The following is a 20,051-nucleotide window of genomic DNA, read 5'->3' on the forward strand; positions in this document are numbered from 1 at the left end:
TGCAATGCATGAACTTGGCAAGTTTCAAGAACTTTTACCAAGTTGCAATGACCTAAATACGTGATTTGAAATCTCTGATGTGACACTGAAATAATGGTGCTGGGGTTTTAGGGCAAAATTATACTCGTGACACACGGGTGCAGAAAATTAAACTTGCTAATGCTGTTCCCCAATGGAATTTTTGTCTGCCGGAGCTGCCACATGTCCAAATTTAATGACAATTCACACAAAGGTGATGACAGCGCCTTTTGAAGTGAGCAATTTTAGGGCAGTAATAAAAAAAAAAAAAAAAGTATGCATTTACCATTTACAAGTTTAATAGTGACATATAAATGTGAAATATAAAAACAGGTGCATGATGGTGCCGTTAGCTTGACTTTGTTGCTGTCTTTTACAACAATGAAATCGACAACAGCAACTTCGGCCATTGCATGTCAAATCAAAAATGTAAAACAAAAATTGCACCTGCCGCGTCAAAGCCGTTGCAGTGCCAACCTGAGGAAGTTCGCCAAGTACAACTCCTGACAAAAGCAATGTAGATGATGTGTAAATAATTGTTTAACATGATAGAGGCTGTTTCAAATGCTGTATTGCAGTGTGCAAGCTATGGCAATGAAATAACGCATTTCTCAGTCGAATGAGTTCTGGCAAACGCACTAGTAATGAATGACATTAAGGCAAATGAAATTAGGTTCGCCCGTGTGGCATCACGTAAATTACAATAAAATTTAAGGCATAAGCAAGCTAATGCAATTTTCTGTGCCCATGTGGCACGGGTATCATTCGCAGAAAAAAAAAATAAATGAAAAATAATCAGCCTATTACCACAAAATTAACAAAAATAGAGTTTTCAAACAATACCTTATCAGCCTGAAAGTAATTAGTATCCATTTAACTGGTGGTGACCATTATTAAAATTGTGACATACTAAAATGCTTCTGGATTGATTGATTTTAAAATTCAAAATAAACACTTTACAAAATGCATGGCGACGGCTATGCGAGTTATTTTCAATATTCAAGTTTGTTTTGAACTTGTTCTGTGTTAAATAACACAATGAAGCATACAAACTTGTTCTGTGTTAAATAACACAATGAAGCATACTCCTTTCTGTAACGAGATAGCCCGTTTGCATGATGCTTCGGCCCACCTTTTTGGATACACTAACGCACTGCTTGTATGATAATGATGATTGCATGCACCTCATGAACAACACTGTCTGTGTAGTGGTAAAAAATTCGGCTGTTGCCGCGGATAGGAACAAGCAAAACGAATGTCATAACATGACGACAGATATAGACTATGACCAGAAAGCTTGTAAACGTCATGGGAATGGCACTATCTAAACTTAAACAGCTTACATGTGGAAAAAAAAAAAAAAAAGCTACAAAGTGCCCCTCTGAACCAAACTAGTACAAAAAAGTAAATTAAGACAATGCATCCTGCATAAAAAAATAAAATTAAAGAGTCAGTGTGTTATCCTTTATGGATTATATACAGCTTCACAACTGGCCTTCCATGGAACAGACGAGTTGTGTGAGTAACCATATTGCAATCTAAGAAAATAGAAAGGGACGCAAAAATGGAGCAGTAAATGAGCTTCTTCCTTTTGCCACAACGTATGCATGCCATTAAATATCCTGGCCTAAGCAAATTATAAGATTAAAGGCATCCTGTAATACCACTTGAACACAGCAAACACGCTTAGTTGCTAGGCAATGCTGCCATAAATATCTTAGTTACCTAATTATTATATTATCTGTGTACGTAGCAGGGAACCTAAAATTTTGTTAAAGAGACTGCCTGTTCTTTCAACTTCCTGGGCTCCCTGCCACTTTTCATGCATACAAATTCTCAAAGAACACAACAGTGATTGGAAGGATTTCTTTAGTTGTCATGATGATTAAGCAATGCCCCCGGTAGATGCAAAAAACATGTTATCACTGATGAGGCAGCAGCCCCATCCAGTGGCAGAGAACTATGCCACTGGGCCATTGTCCCACTGCCCAACCTCGGAGGCCATGCCAGGTGAACGCTCAGTACTATGATAGACAGAGTGTGGCATCACTCAGTGTGACATCCTAGAGTGTGACAGGAACAACGAAAAGGCCATGAGGGCCAGGCAGGGGCAGCACTTCATTGATCGCAGCTCCACTTATACAAGATGCACTTTAAAGGGGCCCTGAAACACTTTTCTAACCAATCATAGAATGGCCGCACTGTTACTTTGCCCCACAAATCTAGACGCGCAAAATCTCTTTGAATCCTTCAACTGTAAGTGGAGTTATCACACCGATACCTGGCTTTCTCTCTCTTTTGCCCCTGCTAGCGCGCTTGAAGCTACACAGCGGAGAAGCCAAGAGGGCAAAGCACCGATCAAAACGTGAGTGTCGCCGCGGCGAAAGGGCTCGTTGCGGCACCCTGTGGTGGCGGCGGTAAACTACGCTACGCAGCACGCCGCTGACATCTCGGAGGCCACGCGCAGCAGACGCAGTACAATGATGAAATTATTTTTCTGTCGTTTTGAGATCGCAGACATATGTTTTTAATTTATTTAACTCAAAATTAGGAATTATGTGTTACTGAGAATGTTCTCGCGACCACAAAATCAGGCAATAGTGTCGGTGGACCAAGTGCTTTCGATGACAACATTGCAGATGCGAGAGCAAGCGGCTGTTCACTGCTTTTGACACGAGATTGTAAATTCCCTGCTGCATGCAGTGCATAAACATTTGGCTCACATATTCCCCAGGTGCCTCGTTAACAGATCAGCAACGTTTTTTTTTACTACAGTCGAGCCCGCTTATAACGAACCTAAACCCGTTCTTTATATCCCAAAGTTCGTAGTAAGTGGACCACAGCTAATTGCTAGTCAGACACTTTTTTTTGCAAAAAAGTCCGAGATGCTCGTCTGTTTCTGCAGTGTAGATCCGATGAGGGTGAGCTCCAGCTTAAAATATTTAAAGCACAAGCGTGCTCTTCACCGAGGCTCTTGGCATAGACAAGTTGCCTGAGACCCTCTATGTAGCCCATTGGTACAGGCGCGCTTGTGAGTGCTGGCTCTGAAGTTTCATCGTCACCGATTCCTTAGTCTCGCTCTCGGCCCGCACTTCACGAACGATGCATCGTCCGTGCACGGTTCCGCAATGTCAGCGTCTTCATCAGCACAAATAAAATCATCCCAGCCAATCTCATGGCCACCCATGTCGGAGTCGATGACGCGCTGCCACAAATTGCCGCCTGTCACAAAAGAGCGCGTAATCAAAGCGCGCGCCGCGTGTCACGCAAGCCTGCGAAAGAAGCACGCCAACCCTGCGGCAGCTTCAACAGAGGGGGAGAGCGCATACGCCTCAAACAGCCGACGCGACCGACAGTCTAGCAGCATCTGCAAGTCACGCGAAGGCCACGGTAACAAGAGAGAGCGCGTGCGCCGAGACACCTTCTCACCTGGTGAGTCGAGAGAGAGATTACTACACCGTGAGCGCGCACCTACAGTGAGTCACCCCCCCCCCTCAACGACGCTCCGACGGCGACGGTCGAAAATGCGAGAATTGAGTAGAAGATTCCCAGGCTTTGGTCATGCTACGTGATCACAACTCCGACCGAAGGTTCGAGAATCCCCGGCGAACGCTATAAAAGCCTCATGCGGGAATTGGAAGCGGATCATACCACGCCGGTGAAGAGATGTAACATCAAGACTGACCGTCTGCGGAAAAAAAGGGATTCCCCGGCAAGCTAGTCGACGAGTTCATCGAGCGTCTGCCCCCATTTCCGGAAAAAGTTCCTTCTTCGAGATTTGCCTCGAGCTACGCCGAGATCGTCCAGCTCAAGACCAGCACCGGTGAATACGATTGGACACTTAGTGTTCCTATTCATTTCGTACTTTACGAGTTGGACTCTTAGTGCTTGTCGTTATTTATTTTCCTGTGTTTTGTGAATACTTATCTGAATTGTATTGTGATGTGTCTAGCCTAAGTGTGCACGTTGTTGTGCCCTGCTATGTGCCTATCATCGAGGCGACGGGAGCTCCCACCTCTGCGCGACAAATCAAGAATTCGACGCGCGGGGGGGGGCTTCAAGAAGCACCCATCTTTGCCGCGACGAATCAATAAGACGCGGGTCATTTCAAGCGGCATCAGGTCTTCCCCCGTGGAAAGAAGAATGCGACGTGGGTGACGTCAGCTCTCCGCCCCACCTCGTTCCTGCCGACGAGGAGCCCAAAAAGGAATTTCAGGCAGAACTGGCCCTTTGTGAGAGAGAGTCGCCACCAGTCGCCCCGGCAGTCTGGTGCGCTCTTACTGCTATTACCAGCTATTACCTGCTATATCTGTACACAACTGTACATACTGTATAAAGCTTTCGTCTCCTCTTCGTCTGCTTCAAGAGTCTGTCTCTCGCCCTTCGACCCTGGGTCGCAATAGTGGATGACAGCTGTGGGATTCGCGAACCAGTATCTCAACAGCGGATGGCAAGCTGTGAGATACGTGGCCCGAAGACGCCTGCTACACCGGTTGATGGCAGCTACCAGACTGACCGGCGTCAACCATTTTGGCTGGGTGAGTGCCCGATGTTTGCTTTTCATGTCGCCAGACCTCTCTAGCACAGGCGTATGTTAGGAGAGTGTTTTGTTTGTTGGTAGGCTATGATTTGAGTGTTTGTTTTTTGGTAGACTGACTTAATTTGCCTCCTTTAAAGAGTGGATTTTAGTTTGAAGTGAGGGTAAATTTAACGAGGAAGCAAAACGAGGTACGTGACTGCGATGGAAACATATCAAGTGCAGGACCTCCTTCAAATTTGTGAGGAGTTGGGCATTTCCGCCGGCTCCCAAAAAGCAAGGAAAGCAATTCTCGACGTGATGCAGGCAGAGGACGTTATGGTCGAGGAAGCTGACGAGGCTTGGGAGATGATTGTTGAGCGAAAGCTGGAAGCAAAAGAACGCGAGAGACGTGAGAGGCGCGATCTGGAAGGAAAGGAGCATGAAAGTCCAGAGGAAAAGGCAAGGCGAGAGCGCCGTCGAGAAATTCAGGCATGGGCATGGCGCACAGCACGATACCGTCTCCACATTTTCAGGGCAGGGGAGAATATCCTTACTTTTCTCGCTGGCTTTGAAAAAGTTTGCGAAGAAGAAGGAGTCAACTGGGACCTCTGGTCTGAATGGTTGATCCTGTTGCACCCTTGGAATCTCGCATGTGTTCTGGAACACCTGCTTGATAAGGAGAATCGGCACTATGATGAGGGAAAGATGGCTCTGTTGAGGCATTTTGAAGCTATAAGTCAGGCCAACTGCGAAGGCCAAGGCGATAGCGACAAAGCTGAGCTTGTCGAGGACAGGCCGCCTATTGAGATGGCTACTAGCTTAGGATGCGTAGCAAATGATGTGATGCCATTGGTGCACACGCTAAGTGACGAGCGCAAACACGATGTTGTTTTGCCATCTAGAGAGGCCGCTTTGGAAAAAGTGTCCGACAGTGGCCCTTTTGATCTCGATAGCAGCGATAAAATCCGGTCAGTTGAGGAGAGACCTCAGGGCGAGCCGGCTAGCACAGATGGCGTCGGATGCAGTCATGTTCTGTCAGAGGCACAGACATCTAGCGACGACCACGAGCCTCGCTTGGTTTTGCCGCTTGGAGCGATATCGTTGCGACGAGAAGGCAGCGTACCCGCGAGTACGAGACCGCAAGGCCTTGCGGTCTCGCAAAGCTTGCGCGACAAATCAAATCAAAGCTGCGCGACAAATCAAGAATTCGACGCACGGGGGGACTTCAAGAAGCACCCATCTTTGCCGCAATGAATCAATTAGACGCAGGTCATTTCAAGCGGCACCAGGTCATCCCCCGTGGAAAGAATAATGCGTCGCGGGTGACGTCAGCTCTCCGCCCCACCTTGTTCCTGCCGACGAGGAGCCCAAAAAGGGATTTAAGGCAGAACCGGCCCTTTGTGAGAGAGAGTCGCCACCAGCCGCCCCGTCGGTCTGGTGCGCTCTTACTGCTATTACCAGCTATTACCTGCTATATCTGTACATATCTGTACATATTGCATAAAGCTTTCGTCTCCTCTTCGTCTGCTCCAAGACTCCGTCTCTCGTCCCCGATCCCGGGTCACAATAACGTCTGTGTGTGTAACTGCCTTGTGTGAAGAATATATTTTGTTGTGTTTTGACAACTCTGGGCTCTGACTCGGTCTTTGGACAGCAACCGGCGTTCGCTGGCACACCAGAGGGCCCATTACTAATTGTCCTTGTTTTCATGGGATTATTTTCGGAAGCTGATAAGTCGGCTTTGGAATTTGGTCTGGCGTTGGCACCTCGTTCACGAGGTCTGTGACACCGTTGGACTCATCCATTTCGGAAGCGTCAGGCTTGGCATCGGGTACTACGTCGATGAAGTCGGCCTTGCGGAAACAGTTCCGCACACAAGCAGCCGTCATCTCCGCCCAGGCCGCACTTCACCATCTCAACGGCTGAATACGGTGAAACTTGAAGCGACAAGTTGGCGGCCGGGTGGTCAACAGCGAAGAGCAAGCGCTCCACAATGCGGCACCTATACGATGCCTTAAAGGCATGTATTATGCCTAAATCAAGCGGCTGCACTTTCGAAGTCGTATTGGGCGGCAGGAAAGTCGAGTAACTGCCATCAGAGAAGTTAGAACGTGGTGCGCTGAGCAGTTAAGCACGAGCAGCACGCGCCTGCCTTGCCTCTGCATGTCGCGGTCAAACTCGCCCAGCCACTCTGTGAATAAATCGCGCATCATCCACGTTTTCGCATTGTGCCTGTAGCGCACGGGCACATAGTTCCGAAAGGAACGTGGCTTCTTTGATTTTCCAATTGCAAAGGGCATGCGCCAGTCCATGCTACCCATATTAGTGCACAGAAGTGTTGTACACGCACTTTACTATTTGCCACCAGCGCACGAGTCCCCTTTCATGGCATGCTGTCCAGCAGCATCTGATAAAATAACGCAGTTTCATCTGCATTATACACGCCCTGCTCCGCGTAGCTTGCAATAATGGCACGGTTTGTTACAAGCCAAGTGGCAACGTCCTGATCACCTGCCGAAGCTGTCTCGCCGACAATCGAATTAAAGCCGCAGTTAGGCGAAACATCGATTGCAATAGCAAACTAGTGGACAGCTATACGAAGTAAGGATAGTAGTTTTATCGGCTGTATAAACTTGACATACTAACTAAATTAGCAAGCATGGTGTCCCGTGCGCACAAGCAAACGTGAAAGCATGTCACTCGATGACCACGAAAACTCGGCTGTCGAAACGAGCGCACCAGCAGCAGCGAGCGAATTGACCTTCGTCCCGCCGCTCGCATCAACACGAACTAAGCCGTGAAAGCACAGCTCAGGGAGGAAGGACTCTGCCCCCGCCACAGATGGCTTTCATGATACAGCTGCCCAGGCGGAAGTGCGCGGCGTAGTACGCGACCCCCCGCAACCCCCCCCCCCCTCGCCCCCAGAACCTTACTGCCCTGCAGCGTGCGATGTAGTACACCTTCCTCTCCCCTCCCTACCCTCCCCCCCGGAGCCTTGCTGCCCGGCGGGCGCACACGGTCGCTCGGGCGGTGCGGAGACAGCGCATGTCGGCTGGGAGAGGATGTGCCTGCGGGGAGGCTCGGGAAAACAGTCCGCGCGTGCAAAGGGGTCAGAGGCCGTCGTTATATCTCGCATCGCGGCGCCGGGTTTACGCCGTCCGTTCACTGTAGCCGATCGGCAGGGCTCACAGACCTTCGTTGTACGTGCGATTTTGTGCCATTGAAATAATGTATATTTTGACGGTCACGCGGGTCTTGCTCGTTTTAAGCAAAAGTTCTCGCTGTAACATGGCATCACCATCAATTTTCTCGCTGTCACATGGCATCACCAGTATCACGCAGCCTCCCATACTACAGTTAAACCTGCTTATAACGAACCTCGATATAACGAATTCCTAGATATAACAAAGTTTTTCTATTCCCAGCCGTTACTCCATAGAAGCACATGTATTTGAAACCTCTACGTAACGAAGTGGCAGCGGGAGACCCCCTCGAAATAACGAATTTTCCCCACCGACAACCTAGAGATTTCGCCCCAAATTTTGTCGTTTGTTGCGCTAGCAACAACCGGCAGCACCTTCTCCGCCGCGACGGAATGCGAAGCGAGCGCACGTGTGCGAAGCGGGCCTGCATCCCTCGTCCCCGGCGATCTTGCCGCCGCGGGCGTGACCTTTCCCCCTCCCTTCATTCAAACCTGATCCTGCCGCTTGCTGCAGCTGGCCTAGCCCGCCAAGCCGGCACTCTCCTTTTCCAGTTGATGTTGCCAACGCAGTGGCAGACGCTGTGACACATCACACTCGATGAGCGCAGACACATGCTGTCAAACACTGGCGGCGTGTCGAAGCGCCGCTGCAGAAGCGATGCTTCGACCTTCGTGCTGTTGTCTATCGCTTCAACGCAAACTGAGCTCCGAGAACACACAGCACGCACAAAGCTACGAGCCGCCGACGCACCTACACTGCCTAGACTCTGCCCCAATGCAGATCGCTTTCAAGATACGGCCCGCGCGACCGTGCGCCGCCACGCAGTATGCAGTTGATGCCAGAGTACAGCTAGTACAACGCCGCCCGCTATCCGTCCCCCCTAGCTGGTGCCTCGAGCTGAACGGAAGAAGGCGCGCTCCCTCCCTGCTTTTCTTTTTTGCGCGCGCGATTTAGATGCGGATGTTGGCTCCCTGCGCACGCTTTCACTCGTACATACAGCATACGGTGCGCGGCGACTGCGTTATCGCCCTTGGACTTTATACGGAACATCTATGAGCCAAAACCAAATTTAGGGCCACAACGCGTCATAGACACCATCTTTTGATCAATAAATACGGATCTCAAGGGCCATACTTTTGCTGGCGGAAACCGAAAATACGTCATAGTTGTCGCCCCCGGCACTTTGGGCGGCCAATGCCATCGTCAAGCCACCAAGCCAAGCGACATGAAAAGTCAAAATGGCCGCTTGGGCCGGCGCGGGGTGGCAGTTCGCAACGTATGATGCGGGAACGGTCCCACAGTTGCGACGCAACAGCGGGATTTACCAATGCATTGGGTTCTATGGGAGCTCCCGGCCGAAAACTACGTAACAGCCGGGAAAACGCAGCAAGTGGGAACGTAACAGCGGGGTTCTACTGTAACACTATACGACGCTACGATGCCATCGTGACGCTCGCTCTTCGTTTCCGATGCCTCGCGCTTGTGTGAAACGACACGTGTCCATGCATCCAGTACCTGGTGTGACATTCCAAGGATGAGTGCTTCGATGAAAACGGAAAACGAGTGCGCGTTACAATTGAGGGCGCGTTAGAATCAAGTAAATACGGTAAGCGTTTCTTTTTCCAATTTTCGTGCCGAACCTGCATATCACGAAATCCTCTTTATAACGAAGTTTTTCGGGAATTTGTCAATTTCGTTATATCCAGGTTTAATTGTTTCAAATGCAGTAAGTTGAGTGAGTGCTATCACTCACTCTCCATGCTTCCCCAGCTGTTTTCCGCTGCGCAAGTGACTACCGCGCTAATGTGCAACTGTGGTGGCCCTTTGCTGAGGCCATTTCAAGGTCACTGCTGTGTGACTGTTGCCAGTAATGCGTGCGCTCAGACCACCTTTTATAACAACTCACTGTCGCCAGTAAAAGAAACAATTCCATTCAAGAAATTTCCTTGCCATGTGGTGCGGCTGTAGAGAAGTGTAGAGCAATAGAAAACTTTCAGTGCTGTATCAACAGTCGAAGCTTCTCTGAGGAGCTGAGCTTCTTTTTCCTACAGAACGGGTTAAAGTGACAGCTAATTTATGTCTACCAGCTCAAAGTATCATTGGCTATCCTTGCTTAAAGGAAACTTGACACACTCTTTTACATGATATCTTCGCCGTTTTAGCCTTTGCTCCCGTAGAAAAAACATTGCCAAACCATCTCAATGAAAGAATGTGGGTGTTCATTAAGGGCTGTACTTCTTGCTCGACCATAGCTAAAACAAGTTTGGCAACTCTTGGTCAAGTCTAGACAATGCACGGCACAGGACAAATTACAAAGTGGAAAGGCCATGCACTACACTTTGCCCTGTTCATTTAAACATTCACTTTCCTGTGTTCCTTAACCTAGACATTCTAGAACCATTCAGTGGTACAACAAAAATGAGAATTACTACACAGAGGTAACAAAGTAACCTACAAGACAAAGCAAAGCACTGTGGAGCCACAGCATAAGCCATTCTAACAATTTGTAGCAATGTTAAGAGCAGAAAGTGTACTATTTCAAGACCATCTAATATGCCCTTTGAACAGCATACAATAATTTGCTACACATATTTTCCTGTCTCAGTAAAACAAAGCTCTTAGGCAGCACATCACTAAACCCCGTAAAAGACTTCAGCAGAACAAAACAGCAGGTGGCCTGTTTTTGTGCATGCAGGCTAGTCATAACCCATTGTTTATGTTTTACGAACATGGAGGTCTAGAAGGTACTGAGAGCAGTTTGTTTAATTAGCACCCAAGGTAAAAACACCACCTACATTTGCTGTACTTACTCAGTTCTAACATGCACTTTCCTTTTTCTGGGAAAGTTCACTAAAACAGAACGGGTTAAAGTGACAGCTAATTTATGTCTACCAGCTCAAAGTATCATTGAACATGTTCATTAGAAAAGAGCACAAAACCAAAACTGCAGCAGGTGGCGTCCAAACCCTCCCCCTTCCTCAATGTCAAATCCCACCTCAGAAGTCTCAAAGAGCGACGAGAGAAGCCCTCCACACTGTGGCTCCAAATGCAATAAACTTTCTTTTTCTACTCATGTTGAGTGGCTACGGCAATGCACTGCTCAGCACAAAGCCACATTTTTCTATTCTTGTCCCTGGCGACTGCATTCCGACGGAGGCGGGATGCAAAAACCTTAGTGTGCTGTGGGTGTGCGTAAAATAATGCCAAGTGGTCAAGATTCATCCGGAGCCCTCCACTACAGCATTCCTCATAACCCACTGTGCAGTTTTGGGACATTTAACTCTACAATCTCATTTATTTTTAAATTTGCGTTTTCTAAGTGAGAACAAATCACTATTTTTCTTGAAAAACACGTAGCTGCACACATCTGTCTATTATAGACTAAAAGAATTGTATTAGCTTGACTAAGTTTTTGAATCTGCAAAGCTAGTTTCCAAGTCCTTGCACATTACACACACACACACACACACTAATGCCTTCGTAGCAAGCAAAATAATAATTAAAAACTAATATGCAGGGAAGCTTTTGCCCACTAAGCGAGGCTTCACGATTTCCTGCGTGTATTGTTGCATGCTCAGATGCTGCTGCCAAGCATAAGCAAGCAGCTCTCAAGCAATAGCCACCGCAGTAGCTTATGGCATTGTGCTACTGAGGTGGCAGGTTTGATCCTGGCCACAGCGGCGCCATTCCGATGAGGGTTGAATGCAAAAAACACTAATGTATCGTGGATTGGGTGCACATTAAAGAACCCCCAATGGCCAAAATTAATAAGGCGGCACCTCATAATCTGATCGCGGTTTTGGCATTTATTACCCCGGATTGTTTTTTTTTTAACTATCAAGCAAAATGCACTGATGTGTTATCTGTAGAGTGTCCTTTTGGCGCACGTCTTCGTGCAGTCAAATACAGTATAGACCACTTATAATGTAACCGTCTATAGTGCTGAACTGGCTACAACGCAGCCTTTTCCGACTCCCGTTTACCCTCCCATAGAATTCCATGTATACGCATACCGCTTACAGTGCAGCCGCGTGACACGAAATACCAGTTATAATGCGGCTTCCGTGGGAAAATCTCGCCGACAAGGGCGGCAGCTAGCACGCTTATCAACAAGGTGCGTGCTTCCGGCCGGCGTATACATTATTCAATGCAATCAAACTCTCGTTAATTCGGACTTATTTGGCCGCACATCGGTTAATTCGGACTACTTTCGGAGCTCGGTGAGCGAGAAGCACCGCAAATGTGTGACGCAAAAGAGCAAGAACGGCGCTAGCGTCCAACCGAAACGAAGCGGCGGAGTCCGCATCACCACAGCCATCAGTTGAAATCGTACATGAATGACAGCAACGCCGGAACGCTTCGAGCCTATTTGTGTCTTTCAAGCCTGTATTCTTGCATTTACCGCCGCGCATAACACCACGTTGGCCGTGGGCTTTCGTAACTGCGTAGTCGTCATCCATGATCGCATCCATAGCGGCCGCGGTTTTCTCCGCAGCGGTTGCGGCGAAACAGTAGTTCCGTTTTTACTCGGTATGCACGTCGGCCGCGTGCCTAAAAAACTGTGTAGTTGCCATCGATGATCGCATAGCTAGCGACCGCGGTTTTGACTGCAGATGTTGCAGCGAATGGTAGTTAATTCGTCCAGACTCGGTGCGTGCGTCGGGCGCGTGCCTTCAGCATCGCGAAGTCACCATTCATAATCGCGTCGATAGCGGTCACGGTTTTTTTCCACAGCGGCAGTTGTTTCGTTTTGACTCGGTGCAAAGCTGTCGAGCTTGAAGAACACCGGCTACATCGCGATTATGTTTTGGCCAGCTAACGTAATCGCGATGTGCATGCGATAGTACAAAGCGTGTCTACATGCTTGGTCTACACGTTTTGCATACGTGCAGGGCTTGAAAATCGTTGTTTTGGTTATAGTGCGGTACCGCTTATAGTGTAGATATTAGCACCTCCAACAACTTACGTTATAAGTGGTCTACACTGTAACCGATTTGCCGCAGAAACAAGCACTTCTTGCGCAATGCCCAACGTTCATCTATATTCCAAATTTGCTCTCATTTTTACCCAACAGTGAATAGATGTAGTGGAGCTGACGTTATGTGCATCAATAAGGCATTTGGGATAAATAAATATTAACAAACTAACTTCATAATCTTAAATAGAATTGCTCATAGCTCGGCAGTGTGGGAGAAAACTCACTCACACTCACTCACCATAATTTTTTCCAGGCCCCGCACTCACTCACGTTCACACTCACCTCCACTCACACTCAAAGCACTCACTCGCACTCACACTCACAGACACTCACTCGTACTCACCTGCACTCACTGGCACTCACCCGCACTTGCGCTCACCTGCACTCACACTCACTGGCACTCACTCGCACTTGCGCTCACCTGCACTCACACTCACTGGCACTCACCCCTTTGAAATGAGTGCGAGTGTGAGTGAGTGCACTCATGAGTCACTGTGCCGATCTATACCGCTCACAATTCATGTATATGCATAACAAAGCTCCCAATTTAGCACCTGTTGCATCGGGAGTGCGGCAAGGCAGTGTTTTGGACCCAGTTTTATTTTTATATACATAAAAGATTTGCCTTCCCGATTACATGGTAACATCCGTCTATTCGCTGACCATTGCATTTCGTACTGCGAAATTAATCACAGTGATAATCACCATATACAAAATTCTGCCTTGTCTTGGTGTCAGGAGTGGCAGATTACTCTAAATGCCCAGAAATCTGTAACACTAACAGTAAAAAAGAAACAGATATCTGAGTTTACTTATATTATTAATGACACACCTCTCACTTGTGCATTTCAGCGTAAATATTTAGGTGTCATTTTAACATACGTTCTCCGATGGGAAAGCCATGTTAACAAAATAACCTCAAGTGGAAATCAATGTATATGCTGAGCACTAAAGTCTTGCGGCCCCAGATAAAATTTGCTGGCCTACAAAATGCTTGTTCGAACAGTGCTGGAGCACGCCAATATTGTTTGGTTTCTGTACACAAAATAACTCATTGCAAGAATGGAAGGGGTGCAGAGGAAGGCAATAAGGTTATGTTTTAATAAATACAAATTAACGGATTCAGTGACTAAATTTTTAAAGAGAGCTGGTTTATTAACACTAACGGAGCAAGACGACCCCCCCCCCCCCCCCCCCTGCCTGACGCACGACAGAAACAGCGCGCTTCCGCCCCGCCTTTTCCCTCGCACGGTCGAGATCGAGCAGCAAGTGTCGGCTGACCCTCGCAAGCTTGCACTCGCACATGCGGCGACGATTTTACCCTGTTTGGACTTTATACGGAACCTCACAACGACGTCCACGGCAGAAGTTCGCTTGGAGTGTCCCTATAATTGCTATCACAATATAATATCCGCTCATTTCATTATACATTGTCTCACTCATGCCTGAACCTTGGATTATTACGACCTTAGTGAGTGGTTTCTATCTTGGCGTGCACAATCTGCTCGCGCCATAAGCCATCACCGCCAGTGAGCTTGTACACACACAACGTGCCTCCATTTTTCCGCAAGCAAGGTGAACCGATATCACCTCTGCTTATCGTTCAAGCACTCACCACGTTCACACTCACTTCCACTCACAAGCACTCACTCATGTTCACACTCACCTGTACTCACACTAACGTTCACACTCACTTCTATACACCCAGAAGCACTCACCACGTTCCCACTCACAGTACTCAGTCACGTTCACACTCATCTCCACTCATACTCACTCACCACGTTCACACTCACTTCCACTCACACTCACTGGCTCTCACCTGCACTCACACTCACTGGCATTCACTAGGACTCGCACTCACCTCCACTCACACTCACTCGCACTCACAGGTACTCACTCTCACTCTCTTCCACTCACACTCACTGGCACTCGCACCTTTGAAATGAGTGTGAGTGAGTGTGAGTGAGTGCACTCATGAGTGAGTGCGCCGACCTATGGAATTGCTTTCTCTGTGCACATATTGCAGTACAAAGCCGCTTCGACCATTTCCACTTGCAACAAGTGTGTATAGTGTGCAGCAAGCTAACAAGACAAACAAGAAGATTGCAGAAATGGGGTACGTCAAGAAGACCACACCCTGGGATGTGAGCAACTAAACCGAAGTAACAGAGAGGACGTCCAGAGGTTCCTGTACTTCTAATGTGCACAATCCCTCATGCATCTCTTCAAACTTGCCAACAGGCAAAAGCTTATATGTCACTACTGGAATGCCAGAGATTTCTCCAGCTATGTCAGCCTGGCACCCTCTATAAAAAAACATGACAAATTGCTCTCTTTCAAGTCACGCACCTTTTCCAGGCCAGTTCGTGGGATGGTTGTAGAGATGTCAGCAGCAATCTGGTCAACAAGACGCTTGACAGTCACCACAAATCCTTCAAGGTCCCGCGAGTCACTGTCCAAGCGTTTTTTCTTCATCACCAGGTTCATTACGTACTGGCGAGATTTCTTGCAAGTGTCCAGCAGCCACGACATAGACTTGCCCTGTGCAAAGAAGCAGTAGAGGAAGCTAGCCAGCTGTTTCTGTGCCATGCAGCGATTTGATACTTTGCAGACACGATCGTAATCAGATTAACTACATTTCTCGCTTGTTGGTTTTGCAATGCTCAAACTGATCAGGGGCCCTTTACGAGCTCAAGATAACCTCCGTAACTCAACTGACATAAAAATGCTAATAGTTTTACATTTTCTGGAGAAGAACTGGGAAGCAAAACATCCTAAGCAATACAGGATTGCAACGAAGTAGAGTATGGCCCATTATTAAGCTGAAACCCTCATTGGTATTCAAGACAACATAACTTGAATTTCTTCCGCTTGAGAGGGCAAAAAGTACCCGATTTTATTTAACAGACATTCTCAGAATAACATAATTTCTAGGCCTTCGTGCAAGAGATGAGCTGTAATTGGTGCCGGCATACTAATTTGGTGTTTGCTCCCTTTAATAAGAGCAGATCATACCGTACATGACAACTACTAAGCACCAATGTTAAGGATAGCTAGCAACATTCTTTTACGCTACAAGGGTAAACTCCCAAGCATGTGCAGCAACTGGTTTCTTCCTTGCACAAAGCTTGCAAGCACTAAACTTTGCGCTAAATTTTCCAACTTCAATTTGATGTTCACCTTTCTCTTTTGTTCATTTGATTCAATATTCATTTTCACTTGAACTCCGCTATTCAGCACTTACACATCCCTAGAAAAAGGTCTGTCCCTGAAAATAGCACACATGCGAGTTTTATTTATGAGCAGGTACAAAATATCCAGGCTGCAAACATCCTTCCGAAACTGTGCACCCAGCTGCGCCTTTCCAGACACACGGCATGTGCTGTCAATAATTTAATGCGTGTTGTGCCAAGTGCGGAAATCTTGAACACCTGTGTCTTCCATTTGTGCAACCCTGTGAGCCACTGAGCTCGGCTGTGTGAGTGATTGTGTTCATAGACTGCACTACACTAAGAGTTGCCGACCGATAATTCGGACTCTGCAGCGACCGTGTAAAGGTCCAAATAATCGGGTAATCGAAATTTTAAAAAATTCACCATAAAATGAGTCTCTTAAGTACACACATGACAAAACAAAGCTTGCCAACCATCTTGCCACACATATAGGAAGATTCGCTAGAAAATAAGCGTCTTTATTTCACAGGCGTCCAAAGAAAAATTTTTCATGGATGGCTGCACGCACATTTGCTGCATGCAACCTGTATTTTGACCATTGTCATGCTGCCACTACATACAGACGAAGGTATGAAGCATGCAGCAAATATCCAGCCCCTGTCAACAGAGGTTGACTATGCTTTGATAGCCGAATGATCGTAGATTCGAACGATCACTGTAATTGTCTGGCACTTCTCGCTTCATTGCTAACCTTGTCGGTGGTGTTGGCATCATTTGTAGCTGCTAGATGGCTAAAAATTCATAACAGCAACCGTAGAGTTTTTCACAATATTACCTAGAGAGAAAACTGGCACTGCGATGCTGTTGCATACATGGGAATGCCTGAATGTGGTGGCTTCAAACCAGCACCGTTCTCGGAGAGCCAGGGCAACTTGAAGGCACGAATCGCTAGCACCATTCTGTCCGTCACAATGACTTATTTTTTATTAAAACAGCACATAAATGGCAGTTTTAACTTTAATGTTGCACAAAAACGCTTTTTATTTGACTACGAAGACTTGAGCTTAGATGTAGAATTACATGAAATGTAAAAAAGTATCAGCGGGTTGCGAAAGTTGGACGGCAGACGACAAAGTCCGCACTCACTTTGCGACAGTTTGTCAGCTGTTCTTGCTTTTGTTCACTTGATTACGCACTGCAGGTAGACTTGTACACATGTAATTAATTACTCACAATCAATAACATTTTTGGTAATATTGTATTTTAATGATTACATTTTTGACTTGGTAACGCGCACTGTAGTTCAATTACTTCTTTCAGCAAGCATTTACATGTAATTAGTTGCTTTCTTGGAGAGAAAAGCAGTAACAGATGACGCAGTTTTAGGAACCTGAATTTCGCGGGAACTACAGTAGAATACCCGAGATCGTGTCACACAGCAGCCTCGCAGACGTGCATGTTCAGATAGGCAAACCCGGGGGGGGGGGGGGGGGCTCAGTGTTTGTTTCCTCATGTTAACGGCTCCACCAGATGTTGGCCAATCAATTGAACCAGTGCTGGTATGACTCCATAGCGAAGGTCACTTCGGACGTTAATGCCAAGATATCACATATGGTTGATTTTTACAACTTTCTATTGGCTTGACTGGGTGGGTCTTCTTTAAGTTCCAGCAACAATGATGCGCTGTGCATCACAGAGGAACCAGATGTTGTAACGACAATTTTGTGAGCAAATGTCTGTACGTTACAATACTGCCTTGTCTATTAGCCCACACATCAAGCAAGTTTTAGGAGTCGCTGCTGCTGTCTTCCCGACAAAAACAAAAGAAGATAACAGATTAATTTTTTAAATCAATTGTTTGTAAAGATAAGCAATGCATATAAAGAGCTGCAGAAGAATGCAATGAATGTGCCAGGCCACCTCATTCTGTTTAGGGATCTCTGCTATGTTATTAACAGTTCGGAGGAAATTAACGTAGAAGTAATCAATTACTTTTGAGTAATTCCTCAGTTACGTTCGTGGGGCAGGAATTGGTAACTGTAATCAATTGCATTTTTGAACGAAGTAATCATAATCAGTTACTTTTTTTCTGTAACATGTACAAGACTGACTGCAGGCGAGTAAACTGCATATTCATGTTTCAGGCCAAGCCTCACTCAACACCAGCTAACACGAGCCTTACACACCCATGTACCACCATTCCCACGGCGGCACAGAGCCCTCTAGGAAACTGTCACAGATGGTGGCAAAGATTTCCCTCTAGGTAATATTGTGAGAAACTATGGAACTATGGACTCCTTAACATAGCGGTTTGGCTTGGCCTGTCCTGTGGCTTAAGAGGAAGCTTTAGCTCGGGCCCAACTCCACTGGACATGTAAAGATATCCATCAGCAGTTCCTGAATTTCTTTGTCCGTCAAAGCGCGGACGCACGTAGCGCACTGACTGGCCATGGCTGCTGCACTCTGCCGAGACGAAGTGACGCGGGTGTAAACACGTGCGCTCCCATCTGTTGTCTAAAATTTAATTTACAAGTTCTATGTGTTTAGGTGACCTCTCCATAGATAGCGGGACATGAACACATCATTTTTTTTTTTTGCACGAATTGTCTCGGGAATGGCCGGGAGTGAGTTTAAAAAGCAACACGAGTATACTCGGGAGTAGCAGGGGGTGCGCGTGGGTGGCTTCACGAGTTATCACGGTAGTGGCAGTTAAAGGGTTAAACAGCAAAACCTTGATAAATAGTTCTGAGTCTAGTTGGAAAATCGGTTAATTCGTCAAATTTCTGCAGTGCTGCAATTTGCAATGTGAATTATATCGGATAACTAGAATAGCCTGGATGCATCCACCCAGACAATACAGTTTCCAGTTGTGGCTTCCGAGACCAGCAAGCTGCGACACGTTTCCGGCTTCGCTAATCTTGGAGGTACTGTACAAAAATATGGCGGCCATGACATGCTTCTAGCTCTTTCTAGCGTATACATTAGATAAAAGGTCTCTTCCATTTGGCTGCACTTTCTGAACCAGTTCTCGAGAGTGCACTGCGCAGTTCTGCATGAGTTCATGTTGTGCAAATGCAACACAGCACTTGCGCGCCTCATGGCCCTTGCAAATAGAGAAGAGAAGAGTGCAGCCACCAACGAGCTTTGTTGTCTGCTGCAAGCAGCTGAACCTTTCCGACAAATGCGTAACCGGCAAATGGGAGAGTATTTTATTTTCTTGATCGCAATAATAGCTATCCCGTTAGTACTAAACTTCGTGGCAACGGATGTCCTTTTTTGGCACAAAACTCGTTACAAGAGAAAAACATGACAAAAAGCAAGTTAACACGTTAGAAGTCTTTACTAAGGTGCCCTGAGAACCAATCAAGCATTGAACTTGTACATCACATTCTTATATCAACTAGAGTAACTGTTGTAACCAAAGCAGGAGATATTTACATCCGTGCACCAACATGTGCACGCAAGAATCAACTAGTGCTGCGCCATGTCGTCTGCTATTGAGAGCTTGTACGACACCTGCACTTCTAAAGCAGCGAGTGCAGGAGAACCAAACTCATGCTGAACTTGTCTGGCACAAAGTTAAATCGAAGAGCACAGTGCAGGCGGTGGGAGCTGCACTGCCAAATTGAGTGTTACACTCCCTGAACTACAGCGGCTGACTGATAATTTGGACATGCTTGATTATTTAGACAGCTCCGTGGCACTGCCATTATTAGCCCCACAGACTTAATGTATACGGGCAACTGAAATTTCCAACAGCTTAGCGCTTGCCATCCGATAATTCGGACTGCGACTGCACGAACATGTGCTAATTTGGCCATTAAGTCGAGCGAAAATAGCCATGTTTTTGCTTTGATGCGTTGTCGGCCATGTCACCAGTGCCTCCTCGAAACTGAAACTTGTGAAGCCTATTCGATCTAGTGGTTGCTGATGAAGATTCGGTGTGTATGCATTGACTGTACTTTCGTCTAGCTGTAGTGGCAGCATCACTACCACTCACGGCCGGCTGATCCTGTTGATAACACAGGCGGATCATCGCTCTGACCACTGCAGAAGCGCAAAAAGTGTGAAAACGAATAGTATAAAATGCATTGCTAGATAATCGTGGCTACGGACTGTCTAGACAATGGGTTCTAAAAGTGGGTTCGCGGACCCTGGGG

At 46.9% G+C, this 20,051-nt stretch overlaps 1 protein-coding gene across 1 annotated transcript in view; it reads right to left on the bottom strand.

Moving 5' to 3' along the window:
- Positions 1-20,051, bottom strand: part of LOC119437049 (uncharacterized) — a 101,333-nt gene that overhangs the window by 2,682 nt on the left and 78,600 nt on the right. Inside the window, exon 6 of the mRNA XM_049660248.1 lies at positions 15,068-15,259. Within this exon, the coding sequence (XP_049516205.1) occupies positions 15,068-15,259 (192 nt within the window). The remainder of the gene's footprint in view (positions 1-15,067; positions 15,260-20,051) is intronic.

This window comes from Dermacentor silvarum, chromosome 1, assembly GCF_013339745.2.
Source record: "Dermacentor silvarum isolate Dsil-2018 chromosome 1, BIME_Dsil_1.4, whole genome shotgun sequence".
Lineage (NCBI taxonomy): Eukaryota > Metazoa > Arthropoda > Arachnida > Ixodida > Ixodidae > Dermacentor > Dermacentor silvarum.